This window comes from Oryctolagus cuniculus, chromosome 20, assembly GCF_051225735.1.
Source record: "Oryctolagus cuniculus isolate XC-2025 breed Fujian yellow rabbit chromosome 20, ASM5122573v1, whole genome shotgun sequence".
NCBI lineage: Eukaryota > Metazoa > Chordata > Mammalia > Lagomorpha > Leporidae > Oryctolagus > Oryctolagus cuniculus.
In genome coordinates this window covers 21,513,076-21,540,981 of record NC_142886.1, presented here as the reverse complement: position 1 = coordinate 21,540,981, position 27,906 = coordinate 21,513,076, and the positions used below count along the sequence as shown (strand labels likewise).

Genomic DNA, 27,906 nt, shown 5'->3' with positions numbered 1-27,906 from the left:
CCCCAGGTGTGTTTTGCAGTTTTCAGTGTCTCTGTGAGAATATCTTGGAGGCAGTGCCTTTCACTGTTGCCTGGTGTCATGAATTTTCCTGTGTGACTACCAAGGAGAGGAAGTCACTACCAAGGAGGGAACACTTGCTGGTGGCCACTGGAGGGGCCCTTTTTCTGCTAAGCAAGGGGGACTATACAGGTCTTCTGGCTTTTTGGGAAAGAGCCTTCTGAGAAGTGAGGAATGTGTAGGTTGGGATTGGAGTCTGAGAGGAGCTGGACAGGTGCTCTCCGGAGCTGTTTGCCACTTGGAGTCCGTATATTGTTGTTGGAAGCAACTGATTGAATTTTTATTGCCTTGTTATGGTTAGGCATTGTCTATGTGTGATTGTGTGACCACCCTACCATACTGCACACATGCTGTTGTATGTTGTTTCTCAGTTAAGTCTGTGTTACACAAGCTAGTTTACTAGCTCTAGGTGGAGATGCAGAAATACACTACAGAATTACTGGATTCGTATCTTATTCTGGCAGTTGTATGTTTAGAAGTTCAAATATGGTGTCTGTTGGCAGATGGTGAGTGCCGTGTGGGTGGGGGAGAGGTGCAACTCTGAGTAAGGTAACTGGGCAGGAAGCCCCGTTCCACATTTCAGTTGCTCCCGGGGTGTATTGCCTAGAAGATTAGTTTGTCATTTTTGAGAAATCAACAGCTCCAAAGTCAGAGATAACTTTAAAGTCAGTGAATTATTTTGTGATTTAGCTCTCATTATTTTTTATGTGCTTTGGATTTGAAGTTTTGAAAACCTTGGCAGTTTGCTCAAATGTGGTTTAGAAAGAATAAGCCAGAGGTTCCATTACAGACGTACTTTGAAGAACACATTCATTCCTCTTTGATTTCACTAAGGTGTGGCAGTGTCAGAGCAGATGGAAGGCTGGAGTTTGAGCTGAAGTTGTGTAGAAAACTAAACAGCTGATTGGCTGACTCCTAATGGTGAGACAGGAAGAACACCCACGTTTTCCATTTTGGATTCGAGTCACAGAAAACAGGTTTCCTGCAGAAACCATGTGGCTCTAACAAGTGTTGGGAAATTGCAGCTTTGATAAGATTGATGTTTTTATCTTCATTGTGCATGTATTTGAAATTAATTAGTTTCCTCTTCTCAATCCATAGGTGAAATTTCAAATTTGAATCTCGTGAAGTGCTGACTGTTACCTGATTTCCAAGATTTTTATAAAGAGAAGACTCAAAAGAACTCTACTTTCAGGTAAGGGTCTAATTATTTTGTCTTAATAATAACACAGCTACTTGGGCAGAAGTAGTTGTGTAGACTTCTAGAGTAGAAGTTTAGGTAAATTAACAAAAAGGTGGACAGTTAAATTCTCCAGGCTGATATCCATCTGTTTGGTTGTTAGCTAAGAGTTATCAATGGGGTTAGCTACTTAAGACAACTGGAGAAATATTTAATGGCAGTCATAACACACAGACACACATGCAAAACATGTAAAACTGGTTTAGAAAACTATTTCAGGTCATACTTCTATTACCTACCACCACTATCTTGTAACTGATTGAGTAACCTGTTGTCCATCCACCCACCCATCTGTTCAAAGCTTAAATAAAGACCTGGATAGTTTTAAGAATAATTTCTCTGTTGCTGTGGCATACCATCCAAAATACTGTAATAATTTAGGCGTGAAAAAACCATAGAAAAAAATTAGAAGTCAACAATAATTTGAAATTTTCAGGACTAGTAATTTAGAAATGAGTTTTTCTTAGGAGGAAAGAGAAGTGTGCCCAGTGAAAACAGGGCTCTTCTCTACCTGCTCTACATTACATAGAAAACCTGCTCAGTAGGGATTGTCGTAGTGTTCCTGGGTATAAGTGAAAGCATGCTTCAGAGATGCAATGGCGTATTTGCTTTTTCAGTAGTTAGGGAATTTGCCTAATTGTTTGTGAGGTGTTGAGTCACTTGTTAAGTAGTTTTTGTACATCTTCAGGATGGCAACTTTGCAGGTTTGAAATATGTAAAAGTTAATTTTAACTTACTGATATGCTTTGAAGAATGACTGTGGCAACTGAATGATCCAAAAGTCACTTTTTAGGAATGTGCTAGGATTCCTGTAGCAAACTCCATTTCCTATTAAGTTGCCAGATAGCAGGTATTAGTTTGAAAACTTCAGTGTAGCAGTAGATAACATCCCAGTAGAGAGAAACTGGCTGGGATTTATAACAAACTACAGAAACTGTGTGGCCCTCATTTCTTCCCCCTTTACCCTGCGAGCAGGTATAAATACACCTTCTGGGTTACTCCTCTTGCTCTTGCTCCCGGCTTGAAACTCCTAGGAACTTCACCATGTTACCTAAGTGGTGGTTCTCAAGCCTTTTGGTCTCAGAAACTCTTTATATTATTAAACACGGTTGCAGACTGCAGAGGGCTTTTGTTTTTCTCTGTTATAGCCATCACTATTTAATATATTGGCAATTAAAATGAAAACAAATTAGACATAAGAATATAAAGCACACGTATCTTAGAGGCAAGAGGGGACACCATCATATCTTGTACTCTGGAAGACACACACTTGAGAGAAAGAGTGAAAATGACCAATAACATTATTTTTGAAAATTAAATTTGAAGTATAATTTCTATACAGTGAAACTCTACCCATTTTAGTATATGGTTTGTGGTGGATTTTGATAAACGCGTGTGACTGTGTAATCACAATGAAGCTAAAGATTTCCAGCCCCTTATAGTGTTTCCCAGGTCCAGCCCCCTCTGACCTATTTTCTGTCCTTACAGTTTTGCCTTTTTCTGAAAGTCCTATGGGTGGAATCATAAGTACGTATGCAGCCTTTTGCGTCTGAATTATTTGTGTGAGTGTAATACATTGTTGTATATCATTGCGTTGCTTTTCATGACTGAGTCCTGTTCCAATGTATGTACATTCTGCAGTTGATGCACTTACCAGCTTATTTGCGGTTTCTGGTGGTTATGTGTCTTATATTTTGTTATGATAGTTTTGACCTTGCAGACTCCTCAGAGGGGTCTCTGTGAGAATCTCTGGCCTACAGCCACATCTCTGCTGTGTTCCAGCCATCCTGTGTTTTGTGCCCTCTGTCTAGAATGCCAGGAGCTGTCCCAGGAGTCTCCTGTACAAGCCTTTCTAGCTCCTCTTTCATCATCACCCCTAGGCACTTTCAGGCCCAAAGGTGACTATTGGTCACCACTGCTGTTGTGCTACTGCTTAGCTTTCCCCACCACTCAACAGTTTCTAAAAGACTTGGTTTCCGGCTTCTGGGAGCAGTGCCTCCTCTCTGTCCTGGCTAAGCAGCTGCATGGCACGCAGAAAACTTACTACATGTTTGAATGAATAATAATTCTTTTGTAAGGAATTTTATTGTTTATAAGTAGCTTTCCCATATAGTAAAGGTCTTCAAAAAGTCTGTGGAGAAATGGGCTGAGAGATAATTATGATGCAAATGAAATTGGAGCCATACAGTTTTTCTTATAATATGCATTTTCTATACACTTCTGTAAAATCCCTCATATTCTTGCATTCAGTGCTCTAGTATGTAGTGCAAATGATTTTAACCATCTTTTATTTAAATTTTTATCAGATAAGGCGATTAAGTCCTAAGCTGTGATCTTGAGCCAAGTAGCACATTAGAATAACCTGTGGAACTTTTAATAAATGCAATGATGGCTCAGACCAATTAAGTCTTAATCTCTAGAGGCCAGGCCTTGGTATAAGTATTTATTAACTAGTTAATTAATTAATTTCATTTGAAAGGCAGACAGGCACACACAGAGAGACAGAAAGAGACAGAGAGCACCCGTTGGTTTACTTCCCATATGCCTGCAGCAGCTGGGACTAGTCTGGCTCAACCCAGGAGTCCCACATCGGTGGCAGGGACTCAAGGCAGCCCCTGCTGCCCCTCAGGTTGCGCATTAGCAGAAAGCTGGAATCAAGAGCAGAGCTGAGATTAGAACCCAGATACTCTGATATTGGATTCAAATGGTGTCTTAACTGCTGCACCAAATACCTACTCTTTCTTTTCTTTTTTTAAAAAGATTTATTTATTTATTTGAAAGGCAGAATTATAGAGAGGCAGGGAGAGAGAGAGAGAGAGAGAGAGAGAGAGAGAGGGGTCTTCCATCCACTAGTTCACTCCCCAAATGGCCACAGTGGCTGGAGCTGCGCCAATCCAAAGCCAGGAGCCAGAAGCTTCCTCTGGGTCTCCAACACAGATGCAGGGGGAAGGCCCAAGGACGTGAGCCATCTCCTGCTGCTTTCCCAGGCCACAGCAAAGAGCTGGATCCAAAGTGCAGTAGCTGGGACTCAAATTGGTGCCCATATGGGCATTACAGGTGATAGCTTTACCTGCTACGCTGCAGCGCCAGCCGCTGCCTCTATTATTGTTCAAAAGCATCACTGTTGGGACAGAGTTGTGGTGTAGAGGGCAGAGCTGCCACCTGCAATCCCAGCTAACCATATGGGTGCTGGTTTGTGACCCAGCTGCCCCACTTTTTTTTTTTTTTTTTTTTTAGACTTATTTATTTGAGAGGCAGAGTTACAGAGAGCGAGAGAGAGAGACAGCGATAGAGGTCTTTGATCCACTGGTTGACTACCCAAATGGCTGTAATGGGTAGAGTTGGGCCCATCTGAAGCTAGAAGCCAGGAGCTTCATCTAGGTCTCCCACATTGGTGGCAGGGGCCCAAGCACTTGGGCCATCCTCTGCTGCCCTCCCAGGTGCATTAAGCAGGGAGCTGAATTAGAAGTGGAGTAGCTGGGACTCAAACCATCCCCCATTTGGGATAGCTTTACCTGCTATGCCACAACACTAGCCCCTGCTCTGCTTCTGATCCTGCTCCCTGCTGGTGGCCTGGTAAAAGCAGCATCAGGTAGCCCTAGTGCTTGGGCCCCTGTTACCCACATGGTAGATCTGGATGCAGGTCCTGGCTCCTGGCTTCAGCCTGGACCTTCTCCAGTCATTGTGGCCATCTGGGGGGTGGACCAGTGGATGGAAGATCAATCTCTGTTTCTCTCTCTCCCCCTTCCTTCCTTTTCCTCTCTCCGTAACTCTTTCAAATAAATAAATAAATCTTTCTTAAAAAAGCATCACTATTGAATCTGATATCAGCCACAGAGACTGGTTTTTGTGGAGCTTGATTGGCCATCAGGTCTTGGTGGTATGCCTTTTCTCTACATTGTGAGCAGAAGCACTGTAGAGATTTAGAGCCTTGGTGTATATGCCAGTGTTTTTGATTTGTGGGGGTAGCCTAGTATAGAAACCAGAACACTATAATTTATAGTCAGGGCATCATGTTTCCAGGTTGGATCTGCATTCATTAACTGTGGATTAATAATAGCTTTACTCAATTCTATTTTCACTTTTCTTCCTTAAAGATTTATTTATTTGGAATTCAGAGTTACAGAGAGAGGGGGAGATCTTCCATCAGCTGATCCATTCCCCAGATGGTCACAACAGCCAGGGATAGGCCAGGCTGAAGCCAGGAGCCAGGGGCTTCTTCCAGTTCTCTCTGTTGGGTGCAGGGGCCTAACCACTTGGGACATATTCTGCTGTTTTCTCAGGCACATTAGTGGGGAGCTGGATCAGAAGTGGAGCAGCTGCATCAACTGGAATCCACTTGGGATGCTAGTTTTGCAAATGGTAGCTTTACCTGCCATGCCACGACATTGGTCTCTGGTCTAACTTATAACCTCACTGTGTCCATCAAATTAGATAATATGTCTTTTTTTTTTTGACAGGCAGAGTGGACAGTGAGAGAGACAGAGAGAAAGGTCTTCCTTTTTTGCCATTGGTTCACCCTCCAATGGCCACCGCGGCCGGTGCGCTGCGGCCCGCGCACCTTGCTGATCCGAAGGCAGGAGCCAGATGCTTCTCCTGGTCTCCCCAAGGACCTGGGCCATCCTCCACTGCACTCCCGGGCCATAGCAGAGAGCTGGCCTGGAAGAGGGGCAACTGGGACAGAATCCGGTGCCCCAACCAGGACTAGAACCCGGTGTGCCGGCGCCGCAAGGCAGAGGATTAGCCTATTGAGTCACGGCGCCGGCCAAATGTGTCTTTTTTTTTAAGATTGGTTTTTTACTTATTTGAAAGAGTTACAAAAAGAGGAGGAAGAGGAGGAGAGAGAGGGAAAGAGAAAGAGAAAGAGAAAGAGAAGGAGAAAGAGAAAGAGAAAGAGATAGGAAGGAAGGAAGGAAGGAGGGAGGGAAGGAGGGAGGGAAGGAAGGAAGAAAGGAAGGAAAGGAAGGAAAGGAAAGGAAAGGAAAGAAAGAAAAATAAAACAATATGCTAATATAATATAAAAAATTCTGTTTATGGGATTTAATAATGTTAGAGTGACAGGTCACTAAGTAGGGAGTTGATCTTAATTCTGTTTATTAGCTAACAGGGTAACCTTGATAAATAATGCTATTTTCCCAACTAGTAAAATAGTATTAGACTAAGTAATTTATTTTTAATCAGCTAGCGTGCTGAGTAGCATTAGTGTGAATAAGAAGTATTTTGGTAGTGGCAATCCACTGCCAGTGAATTGTGAAATGGAATTCTAGTAATGCTTCCCTTTACCTTGAGTTATAAGGAGAATGTTTCCAGAAGAAATTGTTTATTCATGCCAAAAGAAATTTTAAAATGATCTGTTTCTGTTGATGAAAGCCACTGCAGACATAGCTTTTTAAGTACATTGAAATGTCTAGTAATATTTTATTATAGGCATCATTGAGTGTGTTTAGGAGTCTTGGGTAGTTTGAGAAATGATCATTATAATTGGAGTTTTATAAAAGGTATGGCTTTACATATGTTCTTTGTGTACCCTTTCATGGTAGTTTTGCTAATAAAACAGCTCCATGTCGTGTGGTCTGGAACTCACGTGGTGGTGTCAGTTTCTCAGGCTCAGTCCGTCTCCTTCATGCATCTTCAGGTTGAAGTGTGATGGAAATGTTGGAAAATCTTAGACTCTCCAAATTATTGGTTGAACTCAGAATTAGCGTGACTAAGCATAGTTCAGAAGCTGTTGTACTCTCATTCTTGGTGTTCACTTTTTAAAGGACATACTTTTGACCTATCTGCATTTGATGGTAGACTGACAATTTGAGTGCTTCCATTGGCTCACCCCACTGTGGGGACCTGTTCACTAACAATTAGTCTGGCACCACAGATGAGGTTTAGGTCACAGGAAGCAGTTGAGTTATAGTAGCTTTTAGTTGCTGTTGATATGCTTGGTCAAATTAAAGGTAATAGCAGTATATTAAAAAAAAATTGGGGGCATAGCCGGTAAGGCTACCGCCTGCAGTGCCAGCATCCCATATGGGCACCGGTTTGTGTCCCAACTGCTGCACTTCTGATCCAGCTCTCTGTTATGGCCTGGGAAGGTAGTAGATGATGGCCCAACTCCTTGGGCCCCTGCACCTGCATGGGAGACCTAGAGGAAGCTCTTGGCTCCCGGCTTCAGATTGGCCCAGCTCTGGCCGTTGTGGCCATCTGAGGAGTGAACCAGCGGATGGAAGCTCGCCCCCTCCCCCCGCCTCTCCTCCTCTCTCTGTATAACTCTGGCTTTCAACTAAATAAATAAATAAATCTTTAAAAAAAATTCTTAGCTTTATCTTTTTCATCCATTTTCAGATTTACGAAATTACTTGGCTAGGTCGTGAAGCAATGTTGTTTCTATGGCGTATCTTAATGCCACCACATGGGGCTTTGGAGTTGCCATTCCCCACCTTACAGAGGAATTCACTCCTTTCTGGTTTTTTTGTTTTGTTTTGTTTTGTTTTGTTTTTTTTTGTTTGTTTTTGTTTGTTTTTGTTTTTTGTTTTTAAGATTTATTTATTTGAAAGTCAAAGTTAAACAGAGAGAGAAAGAGAGAAGTAGATATCTTTATCTGCTGGTTCACTCCCCAGATGGCCCCAACTGCCAGGACTGGGCCAGACTGAAGCCAGGAGCTTCTTTCAGGTCTCCTATGTGGGTACAGGGGCCTACGCACTTGGACCATCTTCCACTGCTTTCCCAGGCCATTATCAGGGAGCTAGAATGGAAGTAGAGCAGCTGGACATGAACCAGTGCCCCTATGGGATGCTGGCATACCCCTATGGCAGGGGCTTTACCCATTATGCCACAATGCTTGTGCCACTTCTTTCTCTAAGGTTTACAATTAGTTGTTTTTGTCTGTGTTCTACATAAAAAGTTTCCTCCTCTTTAATGTGTTGACATCACATTCCTTTGACTAGTATTTGTTTTACATTTGTATTTCAATGTATTCCTGACAAGTTCATTCAAGCAGTGGTTGAACTGAGATTAAGTGGTGTTATGGTTGTTTGGCAAGATGTGGCCATAAACATTTTTAAAACACAGTGTGGCCTGGGGTGACGGTAATGTTCTACTGCATAATCACAGATTACGATTTACAGACCCAGGAGTGAGTATGTGGGTCTCACACATCTTCACTGAGAATTTGCCCCGTAGGAAGGGATCTGTTCCAAAAACCTTCTGTAGAATTTTCCTGAGTGTTGCTTGGGCAGTTGCACAAATATATTTAATTGGGAAATTTCTAATTGCGTGAACTGTGAATAGTTTTCCAGAGTTTCTGGATAGTCTCCCACTTAATATCTAAAGGAATGCATTAAAATGTTACCATTGTGATAGAAGGAGATAGAGAAACATGTTCCATCTGCTGGTGCACACTTCAAATGCCAAAGCTAAGATCTGGGAACTCTGGGTATTTCATGTGTGTGGCAGGGACCCAGCTACTTGAGTCGTGGCCTGATGCCTTCTGGGGCATTAGCAGGAAGCTGCAGTTGAGAGCTGAGCTGGTACGTGAAGCCAGGAACTCTAACATGGGATGTGATGTTCCAGCCTGGGTCTTGATTCCTCATACCAAAGGCCTACCAAACACCACCCTGTGTGGTGTTTTAAAATACTTCATTTTGCCGTGAGGAGCTGAAGAAATGAGGTAGAATGCCGTGATAGGGTGGAAGGGGCCTTTGTGTGTGTTTTGAGGCCAATGTAAATACTTTAGAAAGAATTTTACTTGTTTATTTGTTGTTTGCAGTACATAAGAGAAATTGAGTGTATTTGATGGTAGGGACTCAATGTTTGTTAGATGACTTGTTCTTTTTATAAGTAGGAGCTTTAACTTTTTTATAATTTGTGTGCATTGTTTATGTGTTCCGTTTAGACTGATTTTGTAAAGTTAGAGAAACCAAGTTCAGTTCAAAGTGTTTTCTTGACAAAAGCTCTTGAGTTTGAACATCACACATTCTTATTTAAAGTATCCATTTTTAATTTAATTTTTTATTTTTAGTGAGATAATGGCCTAGGCTAACCAGTAAGTGAAGCAGAAATAGAAGGCTTGAAGAGAAAAAAAAAGTCCTGTGCTGCACCTTTCCTTCCTCTCTCCAGTGCTCTTGGGCAGAACACCTGCGTATTCTGTGTGTGTGCCAGTGGAAACACAAGACAATAATTTGAGCTCTAAGCAGAAGGGAATCTGTTTTGGGTTGTGCAAGCCCGGAGAAAGGTTATCTTGTAACCAAAAGCTAGGCTGGCTGAGTAACAAGGAGCAGCAAGTGTTATAGTTTGCTCATAGGGAAGTTTTATGGTGTTCATTAAATTGTAGGGCAAGTTCTCGGAAGGGTTCTGCCCATTTGAAAGTTGGCGGCTGTGGGTCCTTGCAAAGTTTTCATGTGTGTTACATGTGTGGGTGTTCACTTGGGGGAGAGGAGGTTGAGGGTTCGTAATGAGGGGCTTTTTGACTTTGCACAGAGCAGTGTGGCTGAGGATGAGGGTGTTGTTTATACATCATCTGAGGGGAGATGGCCCAGGGGATGTGTCTTCATGCAGTTGGTGTGACTTGGGTCCACCTTCAAGGACATCTGGTGGATTAAAACAGCATCAGGACTTCCTTTAGGGGATGATGTGTTAAAGGCAAATATTTTAAGGTTTTGTTGTTGGTTTTTTATTTTTAGCTGTTTCCTGCCCCCTGGCATTTACTGCACTATAGCTTAATATATTTTTATCCTACAGCTGTAAGTAGTGTATTTTAACTCATGCAAAAGATGAGGATATTGCTACCCCCTCTTGGTTTTTCACTTTCTCCCAATGACAGTGCCGTCTAATTGTTGGTTAATCATCATTCAGTATTTACAGTATTATCATTTGATTATTGGTGAAAGTGACCAGAATATTCAATGGTCATACCTCTCCAACTTTTTCTTTGCAGAGATAGTGGTTACATGGTTTCTAATTGGCTTGGCTTTCTGTGTCACAAGCACTGTCATTGTTCTGAGCATACTGATGGCATGAAACACTCAAGTGATAAAGTGATGAGACACTCATCAGTTCTGGTTTTGTCCTGTCCCCTCTCCCAGGGTTCCGTGTCCTGGAGGCTCTGAGCTGCTGCTCTCTGGCCACCACTGGGCTGGCATTTGGGATTTCTCTTTACTACCATATTGGGGATTCCCCTGGGCTCATTTCCTTTTGTGAATCTCTAATCTTCTGGATTCTTTCTTTAAAGTTTATTTATTTTTGAAAGCCAGAGTTTGGGTGGGGGGGGAGAGAAGAGATCTTCCATCCTCTGGTTAACTTCCCCAAATGGCTACAAAGTCCTGAGCTGGGCTACTTCAGAGCCAAGAATCAGGAGCTTCTTCTGGGTCTCCCACTTGTGTGCAGGGGCCCAAGTACCTGGGCCATTCTGCTGCTTTCCCAGGTGCATTAGCAGGGAGCTGGATTGGAAATGAAGCAGCCAGGACCTGAACTAGCACCTGTATAAGATGGCAGTACTGTAGACGGTGGCTTTATCTGTTGTGCCACAGTGCTGGCCCGTTAACTTTATTTTTACTTATTTGAAAAGTGGAACAACAAATTGATTTTTCATCTATTGGTTCACTAGCCAGGGGTGAACCAGGCCAAAACCAGATCTCCCACATGAGTGGCAGGGACCCACTTGAACCATTATCTGCTGCCTCCTAGGGTGTACATTAGCCAGATGCTGGATCAGAAGCAGAGTAGCTGGGACTCCAGCTGGCACTTTGATATGTGATGCAGGTGCTCCGAGCAGTGACCTAACCTGCTGCATCACAGTAGCTACCACAATGCCCATCTCTAATTTTCTGTATTCCATGTTGTTACCTTTCTTTGTTTATGACTCCATTTTGTTAGAATAAACTATATAGAAGAATACTTGAAAAAGTTCATGGAAAGCACATATTATGGTACATAAAATATACATGAAGTTTCTGCCATTGTGATCCCAGTAGTAAGGACCCAGCCATTTTTAAGGTGGCCTGTTCCATCCTTGCCATCAAATTAATAAACCTTTATGCACAAAATAAACATCTGGTTTTTTAAACAGTTTTACTTATTTATTGGAAAGTCAGAGTTACAAGTGAGAGGAGAGACGAGAGCTTTTGCATCCGCTCGTTTACTCCCTAAATGGCTGCAACAGCGAGAACTGGGCTCATCGGAGCCAGGAAATTCTTCTAGCTCTCCCATGTAGCTTCAGGAGCTCAAGGACTTGGGCCATCCTCTGCTGCTTTCCGAGGCACATCAGCAGGGAACGGGGTCAGAGGCAGAACAGCCTGGATTTGAACCGGTGCCCATATGGGATGCTGGCGCTGTAGGCGGAAACTTTACCTGCTATGCTACAGTGCTGGCCCCCCAAAAAAACACCCAAAACTAGTAGGATACAAGAAATAATTAAAATTAGAGAAGAAATAAACAAAATTGAAACAAAAAACCATACAAAAGATCAGCAAAATGAAGAGCTAGTTTTTTGAAAAAAATAAATAGGTATACCATTGGACCAGCTAACCAAAAAAAGGAGAGAGAAGACTCACATCAGTGAAATTAGAGATGAAAAAGGAAAAGTAACAACAGACACCACAGAAATAAAAAGAATCACCAGAAATTACTACAAATTAATCACAAAAATTACTACAAATTACTGTATGCCAAAAAACTGGGAAACATAGAAGAAATGGGTAGATTCTTGGACACATACAACCTACCTAAATTGAGCCATGAAGCCATAGAAAACCTAAACAAACCTATTAGCAAGATGGAAATTCAATCAGTAATAAAGACCCTCCCAAGAAAGAAAAGCCCAGGACCAGATGGCTTCACTGCTGAATTCTACCAGACAGTTAATGAAAAACTAACCCCACTTCTTCTCAAGTTGTTCAAAATAATTGAAAGCAAAGGAATTCTCCCAAATTCTTTCTCTGAAGCCAGTATCACCATAATTCCTAAACCTGAAAAAGATGCAACAGAAAAAGAAAACTACAGACTAATTTCCGTGATGAACATAGACACTCTGGGTTCTAGTCCTGGTTGGGGCGCCGGTTCTGTCCCGGTTGCTCCTCCTCCAGTCCAGCTCTCTGCTGTGGCTCGGGAAGGCAGTGGAGGATGGCCCCAGTGCTTGGGCCCTGCATCCCATGGGAGACCAGTAGGAAGCACCTGCCTCCTGGCTTTGGATTGGTGCAGCGTGCCAGCTGTAGTGGCCATTTAGGGGGTGAACCAACGGAAGGAAGACCTTTCTCTCTGTCTCAACTGTCTAACTCTGCCTGTCCAAAAAAAAAAAAGAAAGAAAGAAACAAACAAACAAACAAAAAAACTTCAAAATTTTGGCCAGTGAATCCAACAACACATCAGAAAGATCATTCACCTGGACTAAGTGGGCTTTATCCCTGGTGTGCAAGGATGCTTCAACATTAGCAAGTCAATCAATGTGATACATCACATTAACAAACTGATGAACAAAACATGATTATCTCAATAGATTCAGAGAAAGCATTTGATAAAATACAATATCACTTCATGGTGAAAACTCTAAGCATACTAGGTATAGAAGGAACATTCCTCAACACAATCAAGGCAATTTATGACAAACCCACAGAAAACATCCTATTGAATGGGGAACAGTGGGAAGCATTCTCACTGAGATACAGTACCAGACAGCAATGTTCACTCTCGCCATTGATATTCAATATAGTCCTGGAAGTTTCTTGCCATTAGGCAAGAAAAAGAAATCACAGGGATTCAAACTGGGAAACAGGAAGTCAAACTCTCTATTTGCAGATGACAAGATTCTATATGTAAGAGATCTAAAAGACTCCATTAAGACTATTGGAACTTATGAAAGAGTTTGGTCAAGTAGCAGGATATAAAATCAATAGCCTTTGTGCACATAGACAATTCCACATTTGAAAAAGAATTTCTAAGATGATCTCATTCAAATAGCTACAAAAAAATCAAATACCTTGGAATCAATTTAACAAGGATATCAAAAGTCTCTGATGAGAATTATAAAACATTAAAAAAAGATGCAAAAAATGGAAAAATCTTCCTTGTTCATGAATTGGAAGAATCAGTATAATCAAAACATCCATTCTCCCAAAAGCAGTTTACAGATTAATTGTGATACTAATCAAAATACCAAAGACATTCTTCTCTAGAAGATGATGTAAATATAAGAGTGGGAATAAGAGAGGGAAGAGATGTGCAATTCGGAACATGTTCAAGCTGACTTACCCCAAACGGTAGAGTTAGAAACATACCAGGGGATTCCAATTCAATCCCATCAAGGTGGCATGTACCAATGCCATCTCACTAGTCCCAGTGATCAATTTCTGTAGGACTAAGAACCAAAAGGATCGTATAAACAAGAATAGTGTCTGCAAATACTAGCTGATAGAATAAAAAAGGGAGCGAACGATCCAACATGGGAAGTGAGATACACAGCAGACCCGTAGAATGGCAGATGTCCTAAACAGCACTCTAGCCTCAGAATCATCCCTTAAGGCATGTGGATCCAGCTGAAAAGCCCATGAGAGTATTTCAGGCGTGGAAAGCCAAGACACTCTGGGCGGGGGCGGGGGGGACCTAAATGAAAGATTTCCGCAAGTGAGATCCCAGTGGAAAGAATGGGTCATCAAAGGAGGTACCTTTCTCTGAAGGGAGGAGAGAACTTCCACCTTGACCATAGCCTTGTCTAAATATGATCAGAGTCGGTGAACTCAGGGGGCTTCCATAGCCTTGGCAGCTCATGACAAGAGCCTAGGGTGATTACTGATGCCATAAACAGGAGTGTCAATTTGTTAAGTCAACAACAGGAGTCACTGTGCACTTACTCCTCATGTAGGATCTCTGTCCTTAGTGTGCTGTACATTGTGATTTAATGCTATAACTAGTACTCAAACAGTATTTTTTACTTTATGTTTCTGTGTGGGAGCAAACTGTTGAATTCTTTACTTAATATATGCTAAACTGATCTTCTGTATATAAAGAGAATCGAAAATGAATCTTGATGTGAATGGAAGGGGAGAGGGAGTGGGAAAGCGGAGGGTTGTGGGTGGGAGGGACGTTATGGGGGGGAAGCCATTGTAATCCATAAGCTGTGCTTTGGAAATTTATACTCATCAAATAAAAGTTAAAAAAAAATGATGTTGAAATTCATATGGAAACACAGGAGACCTTGAATAGCTAAACCAATCTTATGCAACAAAAACAAAGCTGGAGGCATCACAATAACAGATTTTTGTGCTGCCGTCTTTCCCCTGCCATCCACCTCTCTTCACCAGGAGTCACAGGAAACCCAGCTCAAAGGCCCTCAGCATCTAGACAGAGCAAGCAAACTGCCCTTGTGTGTGTTTTGTTCGGCCTCTATAGCAAGTTGACACTGCATTAGATAGTAACGTGTAAAAAATCAAATGGTAGGGGCCGGCACTGTGGCGGAGCAGGTAAAGCCGCTGCCTGCAGTGCTGGCATCCCATGTGGGTGCAGCTTCGAGTCCTGGCTCCTCCACTTCCCATCCAGCTCTCTGCCATCGCCTGGGAAAACAGTAGCAGATGGCCCAAGTCCTCGGATTGGCCCAGCTCCCGAGGGAGCCTCCCTGGCCTCCGCTGCTGCAGAGTGGCCCCCAAGTAGCCTCGCTCCGCCCCCGTCACCAGGAGCAATCTGCAGCCCAAGCTGACTGAATGCTTTTCTTGAGCATTTGCAAATGCTTCTCATGAATAAAATTCACCTTTGTGCGTGGCTTTGGTCTGGTGTGATGTTTGGGTCCCTGTGTGCACCTTGGGGCGGTGATGGAGGTGACAGGTGGCTGGCTCTCACAGAAAGACCAAACTGGCCAGGCACAGTGGTCGGCACTCAGTGGGTCTCGTGCATTTAGGATTCCTATTCATGAGCAGGGGAAGGGTCTCAGAGGCAGCCTGGACGCTGCTGGCTGTCGTGCGCGTTAACTGTGACAAAGATGTGAAGAGAAATCCTAGGTATTTCTGGAGCGACAGCCTGTGTCAGCGACCAGCTCGGCTCCCCCAGGCCTCCCAGCCACGTTCCGCCCCACGCCCAGAGTGACAGTGTGTGCAGGGGCCTGGGGAGGCGGGCTTGGAGGAGACTGCCAGGGGGCTCAGGGCCCTCCCGGGACAGAAGCCCGGGGCCGCCCTGCCTGGTGAGCAGGGGAGAAGGCCAGCGCAGGCGGCCTCTGTGAGGCAGGGAGCAGCTCTGCAGGCCCTGGCCCAGCCCCAGCTCCAGAAGCCTGAGAGATCAACGCTGCCACAGGCCGCCCCGCCTCCCTTTGTCACCTCAGTCCCCGACCTGGGCCACTGGGCTTTGGGCTTGGTCCTAATCCTCGAATCCAGTCATCAGCTAGCAGGTTCATCCATGTTTCAGCACACACACATGCACGGACATAATGAATGATACACATTCGCACACATGGAAACGATGCACGCACGCACAGTCACGAACATGATGAGCGATATGCACAGACACACACACATACACAGATACACAGGATGCACGCACACAGGCACAGACATGATGTGCGGTGTACACAGACACGCACGCGCACGCACACACATGTGCCCTGATCACGGTGCCTGGCCCCCACTGGGCTGTGGTAAGGATCCCTGAGGACAGCAGGTCTGGCTGTGCTAGCTGTGTCCCTGTCCCTCTGCCCTGCAGCCCTGTGTCCCAGGGCTGCGAGCGTGGCCGAGGACTCCTCAGCGGCACTGACACTTGGGCCATCTTCTGCTGCGTTCCCAGCACGTGAGCAGGGAGCAGGTTCAGAAGTGGAGCAGCAGGGCCCAAAGCTGCACCCGTGTGGGATGCGGTGTCTCAGGCGGCGGCACTGACAGCTGTGTCACAACATGCCCCCCCAGAGACTTTCAGATCCTGCCGTGTGAGATTCCCACGTGGGATTACTGGCGTTGTAGTGGATGTCCTCGTCTTTGCCTGGCCTGACTGTTCGAAGATTCAAGGGCAGAAGAGTGCCTCCTTCAAATAGAGCTCATGATGGTTTCAACAATGCCACGGAGGTGCATGGTTTGGGGCAGGTGTGTGGAGCCCTCTCAGGAAGCAGCACGCATGCGCCAGTGTCTGCGTTTGAGTCCCGGCAGCGCTTTCAACTCCAGCTTCCTGCAGGTGTGCGCTCTGGGAGGGAGCAGGGGATGGTCCACGGCCTGAGTCCCTGACACCCACCTGTGAGACCCGGATGGAGCTCGCGGCTCCTGCCTTGGTGAAGCCTTCCTGTGGGCAGCCCAGGGAGGAAAGAGCCCTTGGACAGCCCCAGAGGTGGCCCAGTGTCTGCGGCAAACACCAAACATGACGGCTCCAAGTGCAGGCAGGGAAGGTCGGCCGGGGACAGATGCTTGAAGGTCCCCAATGTCACAGCAGGAGTCGAGTCCTGCCCCAGAGCAGATGGAGCCTGGCAGGGATTTGAAGGTCAGCAGTGCTGGGCGTCCTCACACGAGACTGATGGGCATAAAGCAAACCCACATTGGGGCCACACGGGGCAACAGGTCTGCCAACCTTCCCAGCCCGGCTCTCAGGGTCAAGGACAAGCTCAGCTGACCGGGAAGCCCTGGGGCATCCCTGCCCATGACCACTTTGGCCCTGCACTTGAAAGCCTGGACTGGTGGACGACCCAAGACCCTTCGCCAACCGCAGCCTCATGCCTCCCGTGGGAATCCAGGTCACCGGGACCCTGGACCCTGTCCTAATTCACAACCCCCTGCCCGCCAGCCTGCCAGCCCTCTGCTAGGCTGTTGTTGCCATCCATCGCCCTCCTGATCCCCAGGCTGGAGACAAGCCTAAGGCTGGGAGCCAGGCCAAGCCTCCCAGAGGGACTGCTCCTTCCATAGCTCCCAAAGCTGAAATGCCAGTGTGGAGAGGCTGCAGTCATTGGATAGGGCCCCGTCAGGAGCTCAGCAGTGCAGTCAACAACCCAAGCCTCCTGGGGGCCTTGCCTAGGCCACCTCTGTGACCCCCTACAGGGCCTGGTCCCTGTAGCTGGGCTGTTGTCATTGTGTAGTGGGTCCTGGGCAGTATGTACACTTGCTGGCAGTGCCTGGGGTTCCCACGGGACCTTCTGATGGTGGGACCCAGGTAACGTGCAGGTTGGTGGGGGGGTGTCACCGGGTCTCCTTTCTGCCCTGCACACAACTCAGAGCCCTGTCACACAGGACAGCCATGAAGCACTGGTCACTCATCGGGGTGACCTTGATAACTCTCTGAGTCACTTCCCCATGGAACATTCCAGAGGCAGTGCATGTGTGATGTGAGCACCTGCCGGAGCCCACGCAGCCCAGTTCTATGCACGGAGCATCCATGTAACCTCAGATCTGGAAGAAAGCTCCTTCACTAAACACAGCCTACCTTCCCCAGAAATGTGGAAGTGAGGATGACCAGGGGTGGGGGAGGTCCCATCCTCCAGTGTCCCCAAGTGGGGCAGCAGGTCCTGCCTCTCCAGTAGGTCTAAAGCCTTGCTTTCAGCTCCCTGGGAACTTGGAAGGCCTGGGTGCTGCCAGGGGCCTCCTGAACTAACAACCAGGTCCCGCCTGCGTCCTCTGCTGAGGTTGGGCCTCATCTTGGGCAGCCCGGACACACAGCAGCATGGACGTCCTGCCCGGCTCCACCTGGAGCTGTTGGACTGCAGAGCCAGTGGATCCCGTACCCCATGAGGCCAGCTGCATGGCCCTCAGGGGAATGGGGTTGTGTTCTCCCTTGAGGATGCAGGAGATGTTAGATACAGACACTGACAGCTCTGTTGCAATGCACAGCTCTGTGGACTGGGACCTCCCTGCTGTGCCAGAGACCTCAGACCCCGACCCTCGTGTGCCTGTGCCATGTGGACCCTGAGACTCTCCCTTCTTCTCCCCTGGCCCAGCCTCTGGGATGCGTCACTCTATGCTCTACTTCTATGAGGTCACCCCTTCTGTGATCCCTACACAGGTGAGATCACCCAGCGTTTGTCTTTCCGTGAGAGGCAGCCACCTGTCACTTCCATCACCTCCCCAGGGTGCACACAGGGACCCAAACATCACACCGGACCAAAGCCACACAGATGAATTTTATTCATGAGAAGCATTTGCAAATGCTCAAGGAAAGAAAAGCGTTCCATCAGCTGGGCCTGCGGATTGCTCCTGGTGACAGGGGCGGAGCGAGGCTACTTGGGGGCCACTCTGCAGCAGCAGCTGCCAGAGCTGCTCTCTCGGGATGGCAGGATGCAGCACGCCCTCAGCAGGAAGCGGAGGATCCTCCTGCCCACCCCGCGCCGGCCCTGCCTCTTGCCCTGGGCGCTGGCTGTGGTGTCAGCAGTGGCTGCAGTGGCTGTGGGCCCAGTCCCATTGGGCTCACGGGCTGCTGTAGTGGCTTCTGACTCTGTGAGGTCCCCACGGCTCCCGGCACTGGGGCTGGAGGACGACGCCTTGGAGGCTGGCTCGGGGGCGGCACTGGGAACATGGCTCCACTGCTGCTGTGGCTGGCCTGGTAGGAGAGAGTCAAGAGTGGGCTCACCAATGGGGGGCTTGGGCTCAGCTCCTGGAGGCCCCGAGGCAGGGGGAGGGCAAGACTCACTGGAGACCTCAGAGGAGTCAGGGGTTGCGCTGGGAGCATGGCTGCTGGCACTGGTGCTGGAGGACAATTCCTTGGAGGCTGGCTCGGGGGCAGCACTGGGAGCTGGGCTCCACTGCTGCTGTGGCTGGCCTGGTAGGAGAGATTCAAGAGTGGGTTCACCATGGGTGCTTGGGCTCAACTCCTGGAGGCCCCAAGGCAGGGGGAAGGCAAGACTCACTGGAGGCGTTGGAGGAGTCAGGGGTGGCGCTGGGAGCTGGGCTCCACTGCTGCTGTGGCTGGCCTGGTAGGAGAGAGTCAAGAGTGGGCTCACCTCAGGGACCCTGAGCTCAGCTCCTGGAGACCCCAAGACAGGGGGAGGGCAAGACTCACTGGAGGCCTTGGAGACTGGCTCGGGGGCGGCGCTGGGAGCTGGGCTCCTGGCACTGGGGCTGGAGGATGACTCCTTGGACGCTGGCTCAGGGGCAGCACTGGGAGCTGGGCTCCACTGCTGCTGTGGCTGGCCTGGTAGGAGAGATTCAAGAGTGGGTTCACCATGGGTGCTTGGGCTCAACTCCTGGAGGCCCCAAGGCAGGGGGAAGGCAAGACTCACTGGAGGTGTTGGAGGAGTCAGGGGCGGCGCTGGGAGCTGGGCTCCACTGCTGCTGTGGCTGGCCTGGTAGGAGAGAGTCAAGAGTGGGGTCACCTCAGTTCCTGGATGGCCCTGAGGCAGCAGGGGCTGGGAGGGGAGAGGGCAAGACTCACTGGAGGCCTTGGAGGAGTCACTTTGTGTGGAGGACACGTCGACGGCCATGCTGTCACAGGACATTGACACCAAAGACAGGCCGTCGTCCTCTATGGGGTGATGCTCGCCGCTCTGCGAGGAATTGGGCAGGGACACGGGGCTGTGGGGCCGAGGACCTGGTGGCCCCTCGGTCCCTGTGCCTAGAAGGAGACCGAGGCCCTCCAGGTACTCCCTGGCCTCTGGGTCCCGGGGAACACCCAGGGGCTGCAGCAGGGTGACCGCGCCCTCCTCGTCCTCCTCGTCCTCCTCGACGGCTTCTCGGCTGGGGCTGAACCACCAGTGGGTCCTGGCGTCCTCCGCACTGGGCCTCCTCGAGGCGTTGACGGTGAGCAGCCACGACAGCAGATCCTGCAGGGCCGGGCTGACAGCACGCGGCAACGCATACCAGCCGCACAGCACCCTGTCCCGCAGCTTGTCCGTGTCCTTGCCGTGGAAGGGCAGCGCGGCCGCCAGCATGGCAAACAGCACCACCCCCAGACTCCACACGTCGGCCTTCAATGCGTCGTAGTCCTCCCCAAGGAAAACCTCTGGTGCGCAGTACTCGGGGGTCCCCCAGAAGCCCCTTACCAGCGTGCCCTGCTCCAGCCGCAGGCTCAGCCCGAAGTCCGCCAGCTTGACGGTCATGTGCTCGTCCAGCAGCAGGTTGCCCAGCTTGAGGTCCCGGTGCGCCACGCGCTGGCCATGGCAGTAGCTCACGGCAGCCAGCGCCTGGCCGAACAGGGTCCTGGCCTCGGCCTCGGCCAGGCCGCCCTGCTCAAACACGTAGCTCTGGAGCGAGCCCTTGGTCGCCAGCTCCATGACCAGGAACAGGTGCTTCCCCGCGTGCCGCTCCTCCAGCAGCCGCACGATGTTGTCGTGCCGCAGGCTCCTCAGGATGTCCGCTTCCCCCTGCGCGGACAGCGGGCAGCTGGGAGAGCCGTCTCGCAGGAGGATCTTCACCGCCACGTACTTGCCCGACGCCAGGTGCCGGGCCAGCTTCACCAGGCCGAAGCCGCCCCGGCCGATCACGTCCACGAAGCGGAACCCGTCCAGAGGAGGATGGAAGTCCAAGGAGTCTTCCATGCTGCCAGGCACCTAACTACGCTCTCTCGACTCCCTAACTCGCTCGACACACGCTAGCTAATCACCGACTCTCACTGCACTGCCTACAACACAAAGGGACCACGGGGGCCTGACTGCCCAGCTGACTAAGACACAGCACCAGCTACTCTCACTACTCTAGAGGCGAAGCCGCAAACCTACCTCAATAAAGCAGAAACAACAAAGAGGTAAAGTCACTAAATTCTCTAACGCTGATACTTCTGAGCGGGCTAGCTGACTAGAGTGGGGGAAGCACAAATAAAGAAAACTGCAAAAAAAGGCCAAATGGGCAAAACAACAACGAGGAGGAAAACAAAAAACTAAACAAAATGGGAAAAAGCAAAAACCAAACAGACCCAGAAACAAACAACCAAGAAAAAGCACGAGCAACACCAACGAGCGCAAAGGCTAGTTAGATGGGTCCTAGTTACGCAGATCACAAAAGAGTGCTCTCTGGGTAAGTCGGACGAAACTCCAGGCCCCCGCAGCACCTATATATAGTTTTTGGGGGCTCACCTCACATAGTGGTGCCTTATGAAGTCAGAGCGAGAAACGGACCAATCACAGCCCAGCCAGGGACTGCGGCATAATACGACTTCCATAACAGTGGTGCCTTATGAAGTCAGAGCAAGAAATTGACCAATGGGAGCTGTAGTTCATCCACAGTGGTTTTCTCGAGAATCTTCCAATTAAAAAGAAATGATACCCAAAGAGTTTTGGCCTAGGTTGGTGATCGGGATGGATACTTAACTTTTGAGAAACTCCAACCTGTAGATTGCTTCGGTGGCCTTCTCATTTCTGGTTTAAATATGAGGATAAGTGGTGTCTTTTCAAGACCTCCTAGAGTCTCCACTTAGTGTATCCCCTCCTTTGCCTTTACCCTCTGAGTGATGGGTCTCAGAATGATGGAACAATTTCTCTGGCCTCGGTAAACTCAACATGTGTTGTGTTGCCCAAGACACTGCCAGGTACACAGTTCGCATCTGCAGAGCCGAGAGGAAGGTGGCTTTGTCACCCTTTCCCCCTAGGTCACCGTCAGATTTCTCGGCAGAAACCCTGGAAGCCCAGAAGGTAGTGGGGTCCACGCAGCCCAGACATGGAAGGCCCAATCAGTGGCAGCCGAGAAAGCTGCATCCTCCAAGCCTGGCCTCCGCCTGGTAGGGAGGAATCGAGGCGCTCCCAGGCACGTGGGGTTTTTGGGCTCCTGTCACAACAACAACTAAAACTCCTGGCTCCCAGCTTCAGCCAGGCCAAGGTCTGGAGGTCCTTTATGGGCTGTATCAGAGGATGGAAGAGACCCACCCGCCACTAGCACTCTCTCTTTCCCCTCTTTACTCTCACACAAATGGAATACAACTTAGAACAAAAAGAAAGACTACTTGCTTCATCGCCTCGGGACCTGCACAGCCCAGAACTACGAGGCGATGGCCGCATCACAGCCTCGGATCTGTCTCCTTGGGACAGCCTGGTGCTGAGCCCTCAGGACCAGTGTTTCTCCCGAGGAAGCCACAACCTCACCTCAGGTAGGAAATGAGCCCGGGAACCCCCGCCCCCACACAGCAAGTGGATCGGTGTCTCCTGCAGCTCTTGAGGAGCCCCCAGGGCGCAGCACAGCCGTGGGCCCCAGGAACACGTGGTGGTCCCTCTGCACCGACTGCCCAAGCCCTCTTGGGAGAGGAACCCTCCCTGGGGAGATGACCCCTCCTCCGGGACGCCCAGGGAGATAGCACGGCGCAATTTCTCTGTGATTTCCTTCAGTGCTGGTCACCTCCTCAGGCTGGGAGGAAAGAACCAGCACCCCAGGAGTTCTCACTGCAGTTTTATTAAATAAGCTGAAAAAACAATGGAGTATGAGGACTTTGGGGAGTGTTTTCCATGAAGCACAGGTAAAAACTCATCTTTGTCGTAAGCTTGGAGTTTTCGTAGGCAGATCAAATAAAGGGGAAGCTCAGGACCTACCAAAGCATCACCAAATATATAACTCAACATTTATTTAACATTTATTTGAAAACCTACGCATAGTTTTTCCTTCACATACTTTTCCCGTGAACGTCTTGTAAACCCTCTCCCATGCATGAATTTCAAAAACTGCAACAAAGAAGCTCACCCTTTATTTCCATTTCCATGAGGTTTTCAAGTCCCTTCAATTACCCCAGTTTGAGGAAAACCTGAGTTCCCATCCGGATTGCAAAGCAGTGTCGGCAAGAGCGAGAGACACCACAGCTCTCATTCTCATCGCTCCTCCCAGTGCTGGTGGGAGCCTTGCAGACCCACCTGGTTCTAGAAAATGCATCTCCCTGAGGTATGTGATGGCCCCGAGACTCTGTGTCCCCCAGCCCTGCTCAGCAGTAGCCTGAACATGCTGCTAAAGTCCAATTTTGTCCATGCTGGACTAAAATGAGGGGGCTGGAATCTCCGTGGACCACCCCAAGAATTCAATTCAGTGTAAATCCCAAAGGAAACTCCTAAGAAAATGTCTTATTAGACTGTTTTTATTTTTAAAACTTGATTTATTTGAAAGGTAGTGTTACAGATACAGGGAGACAAACACACACACACACAGAGTGAGAGAGAGAGGGAGAGAGAGAGAGAAAGAGAAGAGTTCAGAGAGAGAGAAGAGGTGGAAAGACAACTTTCATTCACTGGTTCCCCTGCCCACCTCCCCAAATGGCTACCAGGCCAGTCTGAAATCAGGCACCCAAACTCCATGCAGGTCTCCCCTCAGTTGGCAATACCCCAGGTAGTTGGTCATCTTCCTTTGCCTTCCCAGGCACGTTAGCAGGGAGCTGGATCAGAAGCCAGACACAAACCAGCCTCCCAATATGGGACGCCAGTGTCACAGGCGGCAGCTTGACTGCTGTGCCGCAGCGTAGGTGCCCAGGCTTAAGATTTATTTATTTGAAAGGTCAAGTGATCTTCTATCCTCTGCTTATTCCCCACTTGGCCGCAATGGCCAGGTGAGCTGGTTTGAGCCAGGAGCCTGTGAGGCTGGCACTGTGGTATAAGGGGTTAGGCCCGCGGTGCAGTGATGCCATCCCATATGGGTGCTGGCTTGAGCCTCAGCTGCTCCACTTCCGATCCAGCTCCCTGTGCCATACGCCAGCCCCCAAGAACCAAGGTTCCTTTCTCCCTCCAAATCTGTTATCAGCCAAGTAAAGGCCTTTTGCTCATCCTCAGAGAGGTGTCGCAGCCTTTTGTCACACTTGGTTCATGGGGTGTGGTGATAGATAGTCTGCTCGTGTGTTGTACGTGTTTTATGAACTGTTGGAAGCCCTCGTACCCTGCTAAAGTCTGCTGGGGGCCATGTGCTAACAGGGCAGACCTGCAGAACCAGTGACAGCCAGGCTACTCATCACCAGAGAGAGTCTACACAATGTTGCTTTAGTAAGGCAACCAAACACGGAACACCACCCTTACCCCTGCCCTTTAGGGGACACAGGCACAGCCCCCTGGGTGGCCACCCCTGGTCACAGTGCCTGAGCTGGATGAGCTCATAATGCAGGTAGTGTCCATGCCAGGGCTCTGCCGGGCAGGAGACACAGCTACCAGGAAGAGCTCGCTCCCCTGCAGGCTTTGTTTTTTTTAACTTTTATTTAATGAATATAGATTTCCAAAGTACAGCTTATGGACTACTTCAGCTTTCCTCACCCCCCGATGACTTCCCTCCCACCCGCAACTCTCCCATTTCCCGCTCTCTCTCCCCCTCCATTCACATCACGATTCATTTTAAATTGTCTATATATATACAGAAGATCAGTTTAGTATACATTAAGTAAAGATTTCAACAGTTTGCACCCACATAGAAACACAAAGTGAAAAATACTGTTTGAGTACTAGTTATAGCATTAAATCTCCATGTACAGCACATTAAGGAGAGAGATCCTACATGAGGAGTAAGTGCACAGTGACTCCTGTTGTTGACTTTACAAATTGACACTCTTGTTTATGGCATCAGTAATCTCCCTATGCACCAGTCATGAGTTTCCAAGGCTATGGAAGCCTTTTGAGTTCTCCGACTCTTATCTTGTTTACAGAAGGTCATAGTCAAAGTGGAAGTTCTCTCCTCCCTTCAGAGAAAGGTACCTCCTTCTTTGAAGACCTGTTCTTTCCACTGGGATCTCACTCATAGAGATCTTTCATTTAGGTGTGTGTGTGTGTGTGTGTGTGGTTTGTTTTTTGTTTTTTGTTTTTTGTTTTTTTTTTTTTTTTTTTTTTTGCCAGAATGTCTTGGCTTTCCATGCCTGAAATACTCTCATGGTCTTTTCAGCTGGATCCGAATGCCTTTAGGGCTGATTCTCAGGCCAGAGTGCTGTTTAGGACATCTGTCATTCTCTGAGTCTGCTGTGTATCTCACTTCCCATGTTGGATCACTCTCCCCTTTATTTATTCTATGGGTTAGTATTAGCAGGCACTAGACTTGTTTATGTGATCCCTTTGACTTTTAGTCCTTTCATTATGATCAATCGTGAACTGAAGTTGATCACTTGAACTAGTGAGATGGCATTGGTACATGCCACCTTGATGGGATTGAATTGGAATCCCCTGGTATGTTTCTAACTCTACCATTTGGGGCAAGTCAGCTTGAGCATGTCCCAAATTGTACATCTCTTCCTTCTCTTATTCCCACTCTCATATTTAACAGGGATGACATTTCAGTTTAATTTTAAGACTTAAGAATAACTGTGTATCAATTACAGAATTAAACGAGTAGTATTAAGTAGAACAGACAAAAAAAACTACTAAGAGGGATAATGTATTAAGTTGTTCATTAACAGTCAGGGCTATGCTGATCAAGTCACCGTTTCCCATAGTGTCCATTTCACTTCAACAGGTTTCCTTTTTAGCTGTTGTGTGTGAGTTCTAGGAGCTGACTTCAATTGTGCCCCCAGAACTGATATAAAGCTGGCTCTGCAGACTGCTCCCTGGACCCCCTGGCCCATGGGCAGGCTGCCCCGCCCCGCCCCTCAGACACCTGTGGCTGCTTCTAACCTTGGGCTGTGTTGGTTCTGTTCCCAGCCCTAGGGACGCTCCCCGCATGCTCGTGCGCCGTCTCTTGTCCCCACAGCAAAGTCTGCAAACCCGGAACTAATTCCCTGCTTCCTTGCTAGGACTGTGTGAGCTCATGGGGACACAGGGGCTCCCCAAAGTCTGTGCATGGGTGGAGTTAAGCTTGGTCCATATTGCAATCCATGCATAATTTTTTTTCATAATATGATTTTTATGAATTTTTGAAGACTCTTTTTTACAAATTTTTTTTCTTTATTTATTTGAGAGGTAGAGTTACAGACAGTGAGAGGGACAGAGAGAGAGGTCTTCAATCCGATGGTTCACTCTGCAATGGCTGGAACCACACTGATCCAAAGCCAGGATACAGGTGCTTCCTCCTGCTCTGCCATGTGGGTGCAGGGGCGTAAGCACTTGGGCCATCCTCCACTGCTTTCCCGGGTCACAGTAGAGAGCTGGACTGGAAGAGGGGCAACCGGGAGTAGAACCCAGCGCCCATATGGGATGGCGGTGCCGCAGGCAGAGGATTTACCAAGTGAACCTCGGCCCCAAGCTGCACATTCCAGAAAGCTAGAATCAGAAGCAGAGCTCAAATTTGAATCCCGACACCCCGATGTGTGTTCAGGGTGTCCTAAGTGGCTTCTTAACCACCACACCAGATGCTTACCCCCTCAAGCTATTTTTAATCAGTAAAGAAAATGCAATCATGGAGGCCAGCACTGTGGTGTAGCAGGTAAAGCCGCCGTCTGCAGCCCCAGCATTCTATCTGGATTCTGGTTCAACTCCCAGCTGTTCCACTTCCAATCCAGTGACCTCCTAATGAGCCTGAAGACGGACCAAGTCCTTGGGCCCCTGTACCGTCATGGGAGACCCCGAAAAAACTCATGGTTCTTGGCTTCAGAACAGCCCAGCTCTGCCCATTGCAGCCATCTGGGGAGTAAACCCACAGATGGAAGATCTCTGTCTCTCTCTCTCTCTCTCTCTCTTCCCCCACAACTCTGCCTTTCAAATAAATAAATAAATATTTTTAAAATAAGTGAATTCTAAAAGAGAGAGACATTTAGGTACAGTGTGCGGGTTTCTGTCCAAATATAAATGGGAGTAAAATTATAAAAGCTTGTACTAAGAAAAACATTGGTTGAAGCAGAAAGAGAATGTATGTTCTACTCTAACGCCCATTACAGACCTAAAGTCATGCATTGTTTTACAGACACAGACGTCCCAGTTTTCCATTCCTGAAACATCGATATGGTCTGATAGATGTAGAGGCACCGGTGCTTGGCGGGTAGCGAGGAAGACTTTGGTGAAGTAAGCAGCACGTGGTCCACGCTTCCGTCTCCGAGGGGAAAGGCAGGCGCAGCATCAGACACGGTGGCAGTGAGTCCCAGCGGGACAGACAGTCTTGGGTGGAAATAAACAGTTACTAGAGACTGTAACACGCTGTGTTGAACTTTCCTCTCCTGGCAGTCTACCATCTCTGTACCTAGGCATTGGACTTGATACTTTTTTCTTAACAACGCAGCCAGCTCTAGCTGAGAGCCGTGTCCCTGTGTCTGTGCCCCAGTTTGCCAGTCAGCACCACCGGAACACCCATGACTCAGCCGCACAAACTGTGTCCGTGGACTTGATTATTAAGAAACAACTCTTAAGCAGACAACAGTGTCCAGCTAATACAGGTGTGAAGGACAGTCTGCTGCCTTAGGCTCCCTTACGCACGGCTGTGTTCACAACAGCATCAGCGTGGAACAGAAGGCAATGGCCGTGGCCTCCGCCAAGGTGTGGAGTGGAGACTTGATTACCGGGGACACAGGCTCTCCCTGACTCACTTCCTGTCTCTCCTGGGAGCTCCTGTCTCACTGGGAGCTCTGTGCTTTGCTTCTCCCGTTCCCTAAATGCACGAGGCTCATTTCTACCTCTCAGAAGTTAAACATGGCACTTCCTTTCCTTTTCTGGGTCATTCTAGGTAGCCTGCAAAGCTCAGCCAGCACTCAAATGTGTGGGTGGCCTCCCATGAGCCAGCCTTTTCCCTCCACTGCAAGGTTACACAGTGCTGCCCAGGTCACACACAGTGCTGCCCCAGTCACACAGTGCTACCCAGGAAACAGTGTTGCTTCAGATCACACACAGTACTGCCCGGGTCACGCACAGTGCTGCTCGGGTCACACAGAGTGCTGCCCAGGTTACA

General features: G+C 48.2%; 2 protein-coding genes across 43 annotated transcripts in view; one reads left to right on the top strand and one right to left on the bottom strand.

Moving 5' to 3' along the window:
* Positions 1-27,906, top strand: part of LOC108175596 (uncharacterized) — a 157,956-nt gene that overhangs the window by 38,400 nt on the left and 91,650 nt on the right. For 7 of the 33 annotated variants that reach the window (XM_089322235.1, XM_089322252.1, XM_089322250.1 and 4 more), the window contains exon 3: positions 1,159-1,252. In XM_089322235.1, the coding sequence (XP_089178361.1) occupies positions 1,159-1,176 (18 nt within the window). In that variant the 3' untranslated portion in view covers positions 1,177-1,252. Of the gene's footprint in view, positions 1-1,158; positions 1,253-2,785; positions 2,825-14,815; positions 15,034-22,100; positions 22,241-22,846; positions 23,020-26,931; positions 27,099-27,906 lie in introns of those variants that run through there. The other 26 variants (XM_089322230.1, XM_089322229.1, XM_089322226.1 and 23 more) reach the window with 8 other exon arrangements.
* Positions 18,338-21,900, bottom strand: LOC108175891 (uncharacterized). 10 transcript variants are annotated; one of them, XM_089322225.1, is made up of 5 exons: positions 19,446-21,900; positions 19,226-19,357; positions 19,074-19,136; positions 18,857-18,985; positions 18,338-18,766 (listed from the first exon to the last, which is right to left on the bottom strand). In XM_089322225.1, the coding sequence occupies exons 1-5, from the start codon at positions 20,697-20,699 to the stop codon at positions 18,518-18,520; spliced, it is 1,827 nt and encodes a 608-aa protein (XP_089178351.1). In that variant the 5' UTR covers positions 20,700-21,900; the 3' UTR covers positions 18,338-18,517. The 10 variants fall into 10 exon arrangements, with proteins under 10 accessions (XP_089178351.1, XP_051682251.3, XP_089178350.1 ...); XM_051826291.3 differs by having other exon boundaries at positions 19,226-21,900; XM_089322224.1 differs by having other exon boundaries at positions 18,338-18,985.

Coding starts and splice junctions, on each gene's coding strand:
- LOC108175891 (XM_089322218.1), bottom strand. CDS start 20,699: ATGGAAGACTCCTTGGACTTCCATCCTCCTCTGGACGGGTTCCGCTTC. Junction 18,767..18,856: donor TGACTCCTCTGAGGTCTCCA/GTGAGTCTTGCC, acceptor CTCTCCTACCAG/GCCAGCCACAGCAGCAGTGG.